Genomic DNA, 15,191 nt, shown 5'->3' with positions numbered 1-15,191 from the left:
TATCATTGCTGTGCTTTGGCCTTGGCCCTCTGTTGACACTCTCAGAGGTTGATTCACCTTGCAGTCTATAAAGAAGGGGTGCTGGGCTATTTTGGGGACTGCAGATACCCCACACAACCAGAACCCCTACTCCCAAGTGGCAGAGAATCCTACTTAAAGGAAACCCGTGGGAGAAAGGCCCTATAACGTCACTGCACATAATTAAACGTATTAGCAGCTTAGTCTATTCCTGTGTCTCCACCTTGTGGGAGCCCTTTGCCCCCACACCCAGTTGTACTAATGCTGTTTGTCCAGCTCCTCCCAGTTCTCACCACCCCAACCAAATTCCTTCCCGAACTCTGCCTCCTCCCCTCCTACCCAGACTGGATTGTGGACCCTGAACCCTATTCTCTACCTGCACCTGGTGTTGCCTCCATTGATCCCTGCCTACTTACTGCTCTTCACCCTGGACAAACTCAAAAAACCATGGCCTCTGTAAACATGGGGGGGAAAAGTTCACCTCACAAAGAATCAATAAAACTAAAAAGAGAACAAGGAGATACCATGTTTACCCATCAAATTAGCAAAGATTAGAGGAAAAAAAAAATCCTAAAGCAGGCAAGGGGGTAGTTAGTGAGATGGGACACACACATATCCTACTGGTGGTGGTAAAAAACACTGATATAATCTTTCTGAAAGCCATTTGGCAACGTCTACTCAAGAGTCTTAAAAAGGTTCATATTATCTGATCCAGTAATTCCACTTCCAGGAAATTGTTCTTCTAAAAAGCTCTGCAAGAAAAATGTGCACAAAATTGTTCATAACTGCAATGTTTATCACATAGAAAGGTTGGAAACTTAAAGGTCCAACAATAGGAAAATGTTTAAATTAGGTCATATGCATACAATGAAATACAACCATTAAAAATTGTTCTTGAAGAATCTCTTAATAAGGTGAAAATGTTTACAATGTAAAGTTAGGTGAAAAAAATGGATGCACAAATCTGTACATACAGTATGACCCTAATTATGTGACATATACGCATAGAAAACAAACACATCAAAAAGTGTAACAAATGATTATCGGTGAGTGGTGGAATTATGGCTTATATTTATGTTCCTCTTTATACTTACTTGCATTTTAAAAACTGTCTACAATGCATATCCATGATTTTTATAATCAAAGAAATGGAAAGCAACAAAAGTCTATAAAAATCTGTAATAGCCTCCACATCCCACCTAGTTAAGACTCTCCTATGTCTTAACCCCGGACTAAATTAGTCTTGGGGCCTTTAGGAATTTTGAGGCTGTTGGGCTCTCAACATTGAATAATAAAATAAATCTCAAAATTAAAAATCAAGTCCCAGGTAACCATGTAGAAGGTCATCTATATTCTGATACAATGCAAATTTTGACATAACTTTAAAGGGTGGTATCTTGCATTGGGCCAGGTCTTTTTAGGATTCCCCCTTAATCCAGACCTACCTACCTAACCAGCCCATAGGTGGCAATTCCTGCCCTCCACCCTACCTAGGAAAACCAGTTCACTAGTCCCTTCATGCTCCTCCCTAGTCCCATCTACAACACACCCTTCACCCTATAACCCTCCCCTATTTCTAGACTTTCAGTATGCTGTCCCTGCTAGGAAGTCTGCCCTGGTTACAGCTAAGCCTCAATCTCCCCACCTACACAACATCAGCAAGAATCTTAGTGGGGTTTCATTGTCTATGTAGAACAGTCTGGGAAATGAAGGAGTGAGTCATCCTCTCTGACCTCCAGCTGTTTTCATATTGGGGACTTAAGGTTGTCTTTGAGCCTCTGGGATCTTCCCTAGCTTGAAACCAGCTTCCTCACTGCCTAGCCTGTACCCCAGATGGTTCCTGGAATGGCCCTCCCTGAATCTTAGGCCCCCACTGACAATGCACTCCTTAATTCTCTGAAGAACTGCTTCTCTTAGCTTCTCATCTGATGCTCACCTGTGACGTCAGCCTCCTACCAAGGTCAAACCACTTTCAGCAGATATTAGACTTGGGAGAGAATACCTGCAGCCTCAAAAAGATCATTGGCCATGAGTTTCCTAAACCAAACATTATGCCTAGATCCTTCTAGAATCAAGCTGTTCAGCTTTTTCTCAGCTTCTCCCAGGAGCCAGTCCCCCACCCCAGTCACCCCACATTATTTATAGCACCATGCAGCTGTATCCAACCATACTTGTTTGTAAGTCTTAAATGGGTTTTAGCCAAACCCTTTGTCATTCAAGGCCCTTCACTGGCTAGCCCCAATTTTCCTTTCCTATTCTCGTCTCCCAGCCCTCCCCTCCATGCACTTTCCACTCTTTTACTCCAGTCCAGTCATATCAAACTTCCCAGTCTTCTCTGAGCACACTTTGTACCTCATGCCTCCATGCTTTTTCTCATGCTCTTTCCTCTCCTCCAAATGTCTATCCCCCATTTCTATTGTTGTTCTGCTTCTCTGTTGAAAGTCTGTTCATTTTACAATTTTTCCCTCCCTTCTTCTACTAGAGAATTTATCAGTTTGACAGTGAGATGTGCAATTGTCTTTTCTACCAGGGGTAGAGGTTAGGTTTTAAACAGCTCTGAATTCTCCAGCACTAGCACAGTGCTCCTGTAACTAAATTGTTTCTCTGTGCATTTACACCAAATCTTCCTTTGGACTGGAAGGCCCTGAAGGGAGTTCCTCTTTCTTCATGCCCGCCCCCCAACTCCAGCTGGGACAAGGCTTTACACACAATCCCTACCACTGGGTATAAGACAGATCCTGAGACTTCCCCTTAACTCAGGAAGCAGGATTAAATTAGTTGGAAAACAGTGATTTTTTTTCTTTCATTCAAAATATTGTAACTATTCAAACAATAAAGTCTGTTGCTAAAGAAGCTAAAAAATTTTGGGGGGTTATAAGGGCTGTGGACTAGGACACATGAGCTCTAGCTGATTCTGATACTAACTTGTTTAGTAACATGTGGATCACCTTTCTGTCCTTCAATTCACTCACCTCTAAAATGGGAACAGCACCTACTCTACCAGGACACTGAACCCAAATGGGATAATAAAGGAGAACAGCCACAGGAAAGGCACAGGAGCTTAAGACAGGAGGCAGGAGGTATCAGGATGGTCCATGCATAGTAGCGGGCAGGTCTGTGCAATTAGAGGGCAGGTGAGGGCCAGGAGTTCCCATAGCTTAGTAGTGGGAATTGGGAGCCCAGCAAGCTAGGAAACAAGGAGAAGCAGCACAGAAGTTTGCTGAGGTGGTAGCTAAAAAAGGAACAAGCTCAAACATTTTCCCCACTTGTGAAACAAGTCAGTGGTTCCTTTAACAATGCAAGTGCTGCTGTTACTGAGCTCATGCATTTGCCTGTCTTTTTTTGCCCAACGTTCTTTCTCTGGCTGCTTTTGTGGGGTAGTGGAAAGAAAGATTGCCTGGTTTGTTTACTAAGCTATATGACCTTGAATGAAAGTTACTTAACCCTCAAGTCTCAGTTATCTGGTCTGTAATTTGGGGACAAGAGCACTTACCTTGAAGTCAGTGTGAGAATTAACTGAGATAAGCCCCGTAAACTGTCTAGCACAGTTCCTGGCAGTTCCTTGCTCTGAACAGTGCAGGCTGCTGCGCAGCTCTGGCCTAGGTATAAGTTACCAATATTGTGGGTAGGTTAGGCAGGGCTGGTGAGGTATCATTACTGAAACTTTATAGCCAAGATTCCAAGACAGTCACAATTTCAAAGACTCTCTTGTTTTCCCTTAAGTCAATAAGCACCTGCCAATTTTTGATCGGGAAAAGATGATCACCATGGAAGGCACCTTGGCGGCTGCCTACTTCTCCATCAGCCCTGAGAGTCTAGGCTCCAGGCCCAGGGCTTCTCAGCCAGATACCCAGATATGCAGGCGAGAGGCGGTGGGAAGGAGGAAGGTGATCAGGGATGGCTCAGGGTACCCAGTAGATGGGAGACCTAGGTTCTAACCTCCCACTTTCTCAGTCTACCTGACCACTGCTGCGCAATTCCACTCTAAAAGGAAAGAGCAAGTTAAATACTTGGAGCTCAGTGTTTCTCTTCATTGGCTACGCATTAGAATCACCTGGGAAATTTTAAACTCTTCATGCCCGGACTGCGCTCCAGTACTTTTTTAAAATCAGTACTTTTTTCTTTTTTTAAGTTCTCTGGGTAAATTCCAATATATACCAAAAGCTGAGAACCACTGTTCTAGATCAGGGTTTTTCAAACTGTATTAGTTTAGAATACAGTTTCTCAGGCTCTAGAATTGGCACTACTACTGAAACTTATTGATTCTAAAAACACACTCTTTTAAAAACACACATATATTAACCTCTTTGAAATCAGAATGATCTTCCATTCAGTGCCATCTAAGATTTGATGAAATACATAAACAAGCATCCCAGGTAATTCTTATGATTTGGCCAGTTTGAGGAAAAAACAGTTCTCTAGTACTCCCTAGGGCAGAGCTTTCCAATCTTTTGCACCCTTAGAGTCACCTGTGATCCTGTTAAAATGCAAGTTCTGAATCAGAAGGTCTGTGTTAAGGCCTAAGATTCTGCACTTATAAGAAGATCCCAGGTGATCTGTGCTGGGCCTTTCACCACATTTTCTGTAGCAACATTCTAAAGTACGTCCCTCTGAGGAGCTTCCACAGCAACTCATTTAAGTAAACTGAAATAATTGGCATAGAGAAGTATGACCAATGGAGAGAGTTTGATATGTCTGTGAAGCAGTTTGTAGGCTGCACGCTCATTTCTCCCTGGGAAGGGGCAGCTGCGACGAGAGCCAGAGGAAGGGCTGCCCTGACCTTTGAGGAGCCAGAGGCTAGAGTCTAATTTCCCAAGGAAGCACTGTCATGTGAGGCAGCACAAACCCTCCACACTAAATATCAGCGAAGTTCACTTGCCAAGTGAAGTTAGGCCCCAGGTGGCTTTAGTGGGTAAGCAGCCCCGTTCTCTCTACCACATACCCTTTTTCCTTCTTTCCCTCATTCATCAAAACTTCATTGAGGATCCACTAATAAACCACAAGGTCTGAAGGATTCAAAGATGAATCAGATTTGGTACCTGACCTTTGGGGGGAGGAATTCAGTCTGGAGGAAACCCATCTGTAAAACAGACAATAATGAAGTGATTAAGTGCTAATAACAGGAGTATGTATAAAGAGATGAGCCAACATAAAGGAACAATGCTAATAGCTTCCTGGTGCAGCAGCCACTGGAGGAGCTGGAGGAAACATTTCTAATCTTTCCAAAAAGGGGTAAACCCCAAACAAAAATTCCTTGCCAGGACCGGCCTGCTATGATGGAAGAGTGTGCGTTGGTGCTTTGAAGCTGTGTAATCTGGAGTCTCAACATGGGGAGAGCTTCCTCTGTTTGTGTCTCTAATCTCTAGCTCTAAGATGCAAGTGAATCTAAGAAGGAAGAGACTTTTAGGGGATCAGTCCCTCAAAAGGATGGGGCAACCATTATCTTCTGCCAGAGAGTTCCAGCATCTGCATCCTATCCTCCCATGTCAGAATCCAGCACATCACTTCCCTAGTTACAGAAACACTTGAGTCTTTGCCCTTTGTCATACTGAGCTCTTAATTGGCTCAACCCATCACATTGCTAGATATAAAGGCTACAATCCCTAGACTAAGTAGGTCTCTGGCTGGGGTACGTAGTCTCAGGCAAGACAGGCAGCGTACGAGAATATAGAGCCCGCTCCCTCACCCAGCTCCCTATAGACTGGCTTTTTAGGAGGACTAAGAAACTGATACATGCTCCCAATTTACTTTTTCCTTATCTTCCATCTCTCAGATAGGAAACCCTAGAGGGGAAGCTTAAGGCCCAGAGGAAGCCACCAAGGAGGAGACGGCAGAAAGATGGGGAGTGGAGCCAGTGCTGAGGACAAAGAACAGGCCAAGAGGTCCAAAGAGCTAGAAAAGAAGCTTCAGGAGGATGCTGACAAGGAAGCCAAGACCGTCAAGCTGCTATTGCTGGGTGAGCAAGATGGGAAGATGAGCCAGAGAAGGAGAAGGTACTGCTCCTTCCTGCTTATCCTGGATGGTAGGTGGGTTCTAGCCCACTGTGTGGGGAGGAAGGATGGCAGGTCATTTTTCCTCTCCCCATCCAGTTTCAGGCTAGGGGATCAGGAGTTCTAGGGCTGAGCACAGCCACCCCAATGAGATGCAGAATGCCAAAGTTACTCTGGAACTGTTCTGCTCTTCCTTGAACCAGGAATAGTGTGAGGGCCAGAATGCACCTACCCATCTCCAAATTTAACCAAACCTAACACCTAGCAACTTAAGCAATTATCATGAACTCTGGGCTTGCAGACACTTACTGAATCTGCAAACACAGAACTCTGAGTCAAGGACTCAGAGGACAGTGGACTCAGAAGTCCTACCATATAATCAGTGTCATGTAGTCCCAAGGATAGGCCTAATGGTTCTTACCAAGTATACTGGTTCCTTCTCCTTGCTTTCAGTAAAAAAATTTGTAGAACTATTAGAAGTGGGGAGCCCTGAGTGGGGAGGAAAGGAGTCTTTAGAAAAGTCCTTTCCTGGCTTTCTATTCAGCAGCTGCCTCTAAAGCCCCTGCCAGATGGGAGGCTCATCAGCTTGATGAGCTCCTAAGCAGATCACGGGTTTGTGCTGAAAAAAGAAAAGCACCTCAGTCGGTCAGAAATTGATCATGGCTGTAAACAGAGGCAAAACAATAGAGTTTGGGACACCTGGCTTAGGAAAAAACCCCAATGGTAGTACAGAGGTAGGCAAGCTGGAGCAGGTAGGATCTTTATAGCAGAAGACTGGCTGGCTGGGCTGGGTTTCCAAACCCATGAGGAGCCTGGGAACTAGAGCCCCAAACTAAGGCACCTCCTTTCCCTCAGCTGATCTGTGGCATGGTCCTAAGGACACACTGAAGAGTACATCTCTGTAAGCAGACTCCAAGGAGCCCAGGAGGCTACAGAGGGGAAAGAGATGGCAAGGCCACTGAGAGATCTTTTAAGCCTAAGCAGCTTTCTTCTACATTCAGGATAAGAAGCTTAGAGGGACCAAGCACAGGATAAGTGGGGAGGGTTAAGGCATCAGGGATAGTATAGAGTGGGGGAGAGAGCTGAAGGGTATGCGGGTCCTTGATAGAGGGAGAGTGGAGTGTGAATGAGGATATAAGAACATTTTAGTCAATAATGGAAACAGTAAGATAACGAAAACATAGTATTTCAGTGAGGTGATCCAGCTTTCTCCAATCCCGCCCCAAGATCACTCTCCTGAGTAAAAATAGGCAGAGCAGAAATGTGTTAAAAGAGTTCCCCTGAATCTATCAGTGGTTCTCAATGAGATTTTGTACATCCCCATCCCCACCCCCACCCCAAGACACTTGGAAATGTCAGGAACATTTTTAGTCGTCACAGCTGGAAGAGTGGAGTGCTACTGGCCTCTGCCAGGAGTGCTGCTAAACACCCTACTATGCACAGGACAGCCCTCCACAGAAAAAACCATCCAGCCCAAAGTGTCAATAATGCAGAGGTTGAGAAACTCTCCTCTAATTCCAGATCAAATGGCCTGAGCTCAAAGCTGACAGAAATTGGGGCAGCAATCATCCCTATGTGTTCTCCCCTAACAAGGCTCCCAAGTGAGCAGTGGCTTAGACTTCTCACGGGCCATCTACTGGAGGGTTGGGGAGAGCCGGTGGAAATATGAAGCATAAGCATTTCTCCCTGCAGGTGCTGGGGAGTCAGGAAAGAGCACTGTCGTCAAACAGATGAAGTGAGTAGGAACAAAGCCCCAAAGGACTGAGGTAGGGTGAAGAAGTCAGTAGAGCCAGCGGAAGCATGGAGGATAAAGGGCTCTTTATCTCGGTTCTTAAGGAACCCAGATGTAAAGGATATAAAGGATCTTATTCCCTATGTCCCTCATCTGCATGCCCCATGTCCCTCACTCTCCACTTTGGGACAGCAGTAAGAATACAGAGATTGGATTCTTATGACCCTTTAAATCCTCCCAGAGTCCCAATCCCTTAGGTCTGGTTACTCAGGTCCAACGAAGGGCTGGGTGTCTCCTCCTTGCAGGATCATTCATCAGGATGGCTATTCACCAGAAGAATGCCTGGATTACAAGGCCATCATCTATGGAAATGTGCTACAGTCCATCCTGGCTATCATCCGGGCCATGCCCACACTGGGCATTGACTTTGCTGAGGCAAGCTGTGCGGTACGTGGTTAACGCTATGTGGTTAAGGGTGGGAGGAAAGGCTAATGAGAACAGGCCAGTGGCCAACGAGCTATGAGGAAACATGGGTCAGAAAAAAGTTTATGTAACTAAAATCCCACGTGCTGAGCTTTAAATCTTTTTACTTCAGTCCTAGCAAAGCACGCAATTCCTACCTTTATAATAAATGTTTATTAAAAAAAAAATCTGCTCTCAGCTTCCTCTGCCTTTTTGTCTTATTTTACCATTTAAATTGTTCCCCTCGGGTTCTTTGCCCTGGCTGTTTAAGTTTTATAAGCCAAATTCCTAGTTCCAGTATTGTCCCTTTCCTAGATTTGAATCATTGAAAAAACAAAGGCGATAGGTTCCTGTCTATCATCTTGTCCATTTCATGGTCAATCTGGTCTTTAAATTTCCAATCTCCCTGCAGCAGAGGACCCACATTTTGTGGCAGGACACTCACTTTTGGACTAAGGATGGAAGATGGACACACCACGGAGGAAGCCCCTGGGACCTCTGTTATCCACTAGGCATCCCAGGACTGGATATTTTGCCACCTTCTACATCTCAGAAGCACCCTCAAAAATTAATCAGTGTTTATTTAGAATCTTTGCTGGATACTATCTCCACCTTAGGCTTTGGTTGCAATGCAAAATGCTTTCCTTTCAGCAGAATTCCCAAAAGCCTCCTGGAAAGCCATTACTCTTGTGTAATTCTCATCCTGGTTTCTGCCTTACAGGATGATGGGCGACAGCTCAACAACCTGGCTGACTCCATTGAGGAGGGCACTATGCCTCCCGAGCTGGTGGAGGTCATCAAGAAGTTGTGGAAGGATAGTGGGGTGCAAGCCTGCTTTGACAGAGCTGCAGAGTACCAGCTCAATGACTCGGCATTTTAGTAAGACTCTGATTGGGGAGGGGGTGGGATGAGACGTCAGCAACCTTCTAGGAGAAATCACAGCCAGCCAAAAATTTTAGGCACTGACAGTCGGAGACCCAAGGACAGAATTCAGGCTGCATGCCTGTCTTGTTAGGCTTGAGCAGTGTTTTACTATGCTTTGAATTTAATGCCTTTACATTGGGACATTTGCCACAGTTCCCACCACTCTGTATTGCTTTACACTGGTTCACTGCAGCCTACAAAGCTGAAGACTCAAAATTCAACAGAGGTGCTCTGTTTAACAGCCCTCAGCCCCTGTCTTCTTAAATCAAACACGTAGCCTCTCCTTTCAGAATCATGAACACTAATACAGCCCTGCAGTTCTGCCATGCATTCTCCTAGGAGGCATGATTCATCATGGCCCTCTCAGGGCTGAAATTTCTAGCTGGCAACACAGGCTCTACTTAAGCCACTAGCCTAAAATGAAAATCTCCTTCACCCATAGCATCTTATGTCAAGGTGCCAGGGCACAGGACACAAACTGCCAGAGCAAACCAAAGAAAGTTGGTCAGGGATTAGAGAGCACCAACTTTGCAAAGTTGGTCCCCAAAAGATAAGGTACACAGAGTTTATCAATCCTACCTCAAACAGCGTATCATACATGGGCATGAGCTTCAGAGTCAAACAGACCTGGGTTTAGCCCCTGTTTTATCACCTAATCTTATAATAAAGTTATCATTTACTATCCCTGGAGCACTCACTCACTTACTCACTCAGGCCTAGGCACTGCTCAGTGCATTAGGTACACATTTTCATTTAATCTGCACAATATGCCTTTATGGTAGATAATATTTTTTATTAGTCCTATTTATAGATGGAAAAACTGAGGTTCAGATAAGTAAATTAACTTGCCCAAAGTCATATAGATAAATGGCAGAGGCTGGATTTAAATCCAGGTCTATTTGTCCACAAAGTTGAATGTTTTTTACAATATACCACAATGCCTCTTGTCCTGGACAAGTTATTTAACTCTTCTGGATTTTTCCTTCATCTGTAAAATGAGATATGAAACTTGAAGGTTTATGAGGTTAAATGAGAATTTAAATGTGAAAATGTCTGGCATATAGTTAATTTGCCCTCCCTCTTTCTCTCAGTCCTCTCACTTCACATCTGCCTTCCTTTTTTTTTTTTTTATTTTATTTACTTACTTTTTAATGGTAACTATCAAACAAATACAAAAGCAGAATAATACAATCAATCACCTGGCTTCAACTGTTACCAACTGATGGCCACTCTTGTTTCATTTTATCTCCATTCCCCACTGGAATATTTTGAAGTAAACTCCAGATATATCATTTCATCCTAAAAATTTCACTATGTTATCTCTAAAAAATAAAGGTTCTTTAAAAAAAAAAGAATCACAACATAATCATCTCATCTAAATATTTAATAATTCCTTAATGTCATCAAATATCCAAGTCAGTGTTCATTCAAGTTTCCCCAATTATCTCAAATGTTTCCCCTTCAACTTGATTCAGGATATAAACAAGGTCCATGCATTGGACTGATTCACATCTCATATATTTCTAAAATCTCTTTTAATCTACTTCTGCTTCTTGATGGAATTTTGGCACCCATTTAAACCAACAAGTCTCATTCAAGGGTCTAGAAAATCTTGTAGTCAGGTGAAACACAAGGAAAAGTTATCTGACTTGACTTAAATGGAACAGAACCTCTGCCTCAAATGGGCTTGTCCCTCAGCCCATCCCACACTTCCTTTTGTAAGGACACAAGAGGGTTTGAAGGAGAGACTCCTAGATTTAACAATATGAATTCTAGGCTGGTTCTATCACTAAGTTAGCTATATGCCTTTGGGTAAAACCCTTCACCTTTCTTGACTTTGGCTGTGGAAAATTTATTATCAATGCCAATCACTTTTTTCCAGCTACCTGAATCAATCAGACCAAATTACAGCCCCTGACTACCTCCCTAATGAGCAAGATGTGCTACGATCCAGAGTCAAAACCACAGGCATTATTGAGACCAAGTTTTCTGTCAAAGACTTGAACTTCAGGTGAGTACATGGTTCCCTGGGAGCACGTCAGATACCCAAAAAGGGACGTAGGTATGCTTCTTGGCTTTCACAAAAGCCCAGTCTGACTTACTCCTACCTCTCCCCCTTTCCTTTCCACTTCCCATCTTACTAACTGGCCCCAAAGTTGCCACCTCTGTGGGGTAAACACCAAGCGCATGTGGGTCACACATTGGGTATACGTTGGAAAACAGGTGTTTCTTCTCTCAGGATGTTTGATGTGGGAGGGCAGAGATCAGAGAGAAAGAAGTGGATCCACTGCTTTGAGGGAGTCACCTGCGTCATTTTCTGTGCAGCCCTCAGTGCCTATGATATGGTGCTGGTGGAAGATGACGAAGTGGTGAGTGACCTTTGCACCAAGCAGCTTTGATAGGTAATTCCCCCATGACCCTTCCTCTAAACTTTGTGTCACTCCATTACCCCAACTTGGGTGATTTCAGCTAACACTAATAGTCTAGCAGTCTTCTAGCAGACCAATGTCTCAGGCAAATAATTCTAGAAAAACCTCTTCTTCTGCAGGTTCTAGGTTAGCACTTTAGAGCTCCAGATTTACTGAGAGCTTGGTCTCCGATTAGACATCCAAGTATTACTTGGGACATCAAAAATCTCATAAGAGATACTGAGTATTAAAGGGATAAGTGATCATTAACTTGGCAATGCAAAGGAGTTACACTTAGTAGTCTCTCAGGCTGCCTATGGAAGTAAAGGATAGATGAAAATGATAGAGCAGAAAGAACAACGTACGATGTGTATCTTTATGCAACATGATAGAGGGGTTGCATACTAACCTCACTTGGAAGCCTAAATATATACTCAGTGTCAACAGGACTACAGAGAGACTGGCAAACCAGTTTTCTCACATGCCACTTAAATTGGCAGCTGGAGAACTACCTGAGGGTGGTTCTCTTGAGCCTGTGGAGTTTTACAAGACAGGAGCTCTGCAGGAACAGTGTCAGCCCATCCAGGTACCTTCCAAGTTTAAGACAGGGCATGTCAAAGGCATGGAAAATGACAATTTTACATATGCATCTGCTCTGTAAACGGAGGCCCACAGTTTACTGATAGAAGACAAAGCTTCTATCCTTCTATCCCCCGCTCCAGTTCTTCTCCCTTCTCCTTAGTAGTTCAGGTTGACATTAGAGCACTCTGAATATCTTCTAGCCAAAATGTCTTAGAGAGCCATTCATTTTCCAAGATCTCTTCCATCTTTAACCTTGAAGTCTAGAAGGTCTTGAAGGGTTTTTATAGGAGTATTAGCAATGAAAAAAGGCTACTAATTAGTTTTCTTTATTAGGTGAAAAGATTGAGCCCAAGTCAGCTAACAGCACACTTCAAGACCCTAAAGGTCTTCTCCCTAACAATAGGCTGGTTTGGAGCACTGGGTAACCTCTGGACTCTGCAGATTATAGCACTACTTCTCACTCATTGAAAGTGACAATCAGAGAAGGAAATAAGGTAGAAGTGCTTGTGCTGTGGCATTGGGAAATTCTTTAGCCCTTACCATTTGGCACAAGGGCCAAATATCCCTATTATGTTCCTGCCTGAACTGAGATCTGGGACTTTTTAACAGAAGGCTATCAAAATCATCCTGGAGATGTACGTGGACATATATTAACTTGGGCCCAGTTTCAACCCTGAATCAGCAGCCCTTAAGGATATCAAAGTCCTAAGCTGTGCCCTGGTTGCCAAAGATCTGCATAACATTTACTGTACACCTATACACCACCTACTATCATGGACACTATACATACATGATCTCATCTAACTTTCATAATCATCCTGAGATAGGGAAACTGAGATTCAGAAAAGCTCAGTACTTTCCCCCAAATCATACAGTTGTGATATAAAGAGGATTAGAAGGAAGTCAGATCTCTTTGGCTCTACTCTACCACACTAAGAAAGAGATAAGGTGTTCCCTACCTTTCCTTTTACATTTGGAACACTGGTTTCTTCAAGGGGAGCAAGAACAGGAAGTAGACAGATATCCCGTAAGCCCAACCTGATATCTCTGATGGTGTTTCCTCTTACTAGAATCGTATGCATGAGTCACTGCACCTGTTCAACAGTATATGCAACCACAAGTTCTTTGCGGCTATTTCCATTGTCCTCTTTCTCAACAAGAAGGACCTCTTTGAGGAAAAACTCAAGAAAGTCCATCTCAGCATTTGTTTTCCGGAGTATGATGGTAAGTGCCAGGGGCTGGAGACAATTCTTTCATAGTAATGACGGGGGGCTGCCTCATTTCCTATACCAAGGAGACATAAAGGAACTTGTCTTTAAGGAGTAATAAGTGTAACTCCTCTGCTTTGCCAAGTTGATGGTCCCTTATCCCTTTAATATTCAGTTCCTCTTATGAGCTTTATAATGTCCAAGTGATATTTGGATGTCTAACCCGAGAAACTTGAGCATTCAGTTAGAGGTTTAAATTCAGATGTCTCTGGAATAGAGCAGACATTAGATTCAGGAGACCCATCAACTGTTCAGATGATAACTGCCAGAAACCAAGGGTGGAGACACAGAGACACCTCTCTCCTCAATTTCTTTGCTCAACTCAAGTGGGAAACACTGGAGTGCAATAAAGGAGAGGGCCCTCCCTCTAAAAATAGGCCCCCCAACTGCAGCTGTCTAATAGAACATTTCGAGGATCAAGTGAGTCACTTAAAAAGTGAGCAACTAAGAAGGGTTAATTTATCCCACTTCTTCACTATTTTTCTGGAAAACCAGGGAACAACTCTTACGAGGATGCAGGGAATTATATCAAGAGTCAATTCCTTGACCTCAACATGAGAAAAGATGTCAAAGAAATCTACAGTCACATGACCTGTGCCACAGACACCCAGAATGTCAAATTTGTATTTGATGCAGTTACAGATATTATCATCAAAGAAAACCTCAAGGACTGTGGACTCTTCTAATTCTCACCATTCCTCAAGTATACATTCTATAAACAGGTTCAGAATCTGGGTAATTTCAAGCAGAAAATTTTAGGTCAATATACCATGACAAGAATACATCCATTCTCCCTTGGAGATGGAGTATGTATGACTGCAATTGTGTCTCATACGTTCTTTTAAAAGTGGGATAGCTAGTACAATTTAAAGAATGCAAGGCCAGGAGTCAGAAGACCCAGGTTCCAGTACTGGTTCTGCAACTTACTACAAAAATGTAAATATTTCATTTCTCTGAGCCTTGAGTTCCTCATCTATAAAATGAAGATAACTTCTCTATACTACTTCACAGGGTTATTCTAATGATCACAAATATAACTGAAGGAAGGGAAGGCACATAAAAGCTGTGTGGTTAGTGACAGAAAGAAATCCTATATAAAAGCTCCCATATGGGCTTCCCTGGTGGCGCAGTGGTTGAGAATCTGCCTGCCAATGCAGGGGACACGGGTTCGAGCCCTGGTCTGGGAAGATCCCACATGCCGCGGAGCGACTAGGCCCGTGAGCCACAGTTGCTGAGCCTGCGCGTCTGGAGCCTGTGCTCCGCAACAAGAGAGGCCAATAGTGAAAGGCCCGCGCACCGCGATGAAGAGTGGCCCCCGCTTGCCGCAACTGGAGAAAGCCCTCTCACAGAAACGAAGACCCAACACAGCCATAAAAATAAATAAATAAATAAATAAAATTAAAAAAAAAAAAAAAAAAAAAAGCTCCCATATATGAAATTCAACACCAGGTTTTTAGATGAATTATCCCAAACAAAAGAGCAAACCTTCCCTGCAGTCTGCAAAAAAACTAATTAAAAACAGAACCTCACTAAACCTACCACCCCTTTTTACTAACAGACCTTTATGTATGTGCCTTAGCTCAGAGACCTGAATCACCAGATAGAAGATGTGAGTTTCTTAGTTTCTAAGGTACACATCCAGAAAGGGTTTTTTTTTTTTTTTTGGCCGCTCACACTGTTTGCAGGATCTTAGTTCCCCAACCAGGGATTGAACCTGGGCCCTCGGCAGTGAAAGCGCAGAGTCCTAACCACTGGACCTCCAGGGAATTCCCAAAAATGATTTTTATTAAGCACAGATTATCCCTCT

General features: G+C 43.5%; 1 protein-coding gene across 1 annotated transcript; it reads left to right on the top strand.

Moving 5' to 3' along the window:
• Positions 1-5,455: 5,455 nt before the first annotated feature.
• GNAT2 (G protein subunit alpha transducin 2) lies at positions 5,456-14,488 on the top strand. The gene is made up of 8 exons (XM_036844544.1): positions 5,456-5,974; positions 7,701-7,743; positions 8,046-8,187; positions 8,924-9,081; positions 11,009-11,137; positions 11,366-11,495; positions 13,187-13,340; positions 13,880-14,488. The coding sequence occupies exons 1-8, from the start codon at positions 5,857-5,859 to the stop codon at positions 14,068-14,070; spliced, it is 1,065 nt and encodes a 354-aa protein (XP_036700439.1). The 5' UTR covers positions 5,456-5,856; the 3' UTR covers positions 14,071-14,488.
• The last annotated feature ends 703 nt before the right edge of the window (positions 14,489-15,191 follow it).

This window comes from Balaenoptera musculus, chromosome 1 (genome assembly GCF_009873245.2).
Source record: "Balaenoptera musculus isolate JJ_BM4_2016_0621 chromosome 1, mBalMus1.pri.v3, whole genome shotgun sequence".
Taxonomy (NCBI): domain Eukaryota; kingdom Metazoa; phylum Chordata; class Mammalia; order Artiodactyla; family Balaenopteridae; genus Balaenoptera; species Balaenoptera musculus.
The sequence above is the reverse complement of the archived record's forward strand: the minus strand, read 5'-3'. Positions and strand labels throughout refer to the sequence as shown.

Coding starts and splice junctions, on each gene's coding strand:
- GNAT2 (XM_036844544.1), top strand. CDS start 5,857: ATGGGGAGTGGAGCCAGTGCTGAGGACAAAGAACAGGCCAAGAGGTCC. Junction 8,188..8,923: donor TTGCTGAGGCAAGCTGTGCG/GTACGTGGTTAA, acceptor TCTGCCTTACAG/GATGATGGGCGACAGCTCAA. Junction 11,138..11,365: donor GTCAAAGACTTGAACTTCAG/GTGAGTACATGG, acceptor TTCTTCTCTCAG/GATGTTTGATGTGGGAGGGC.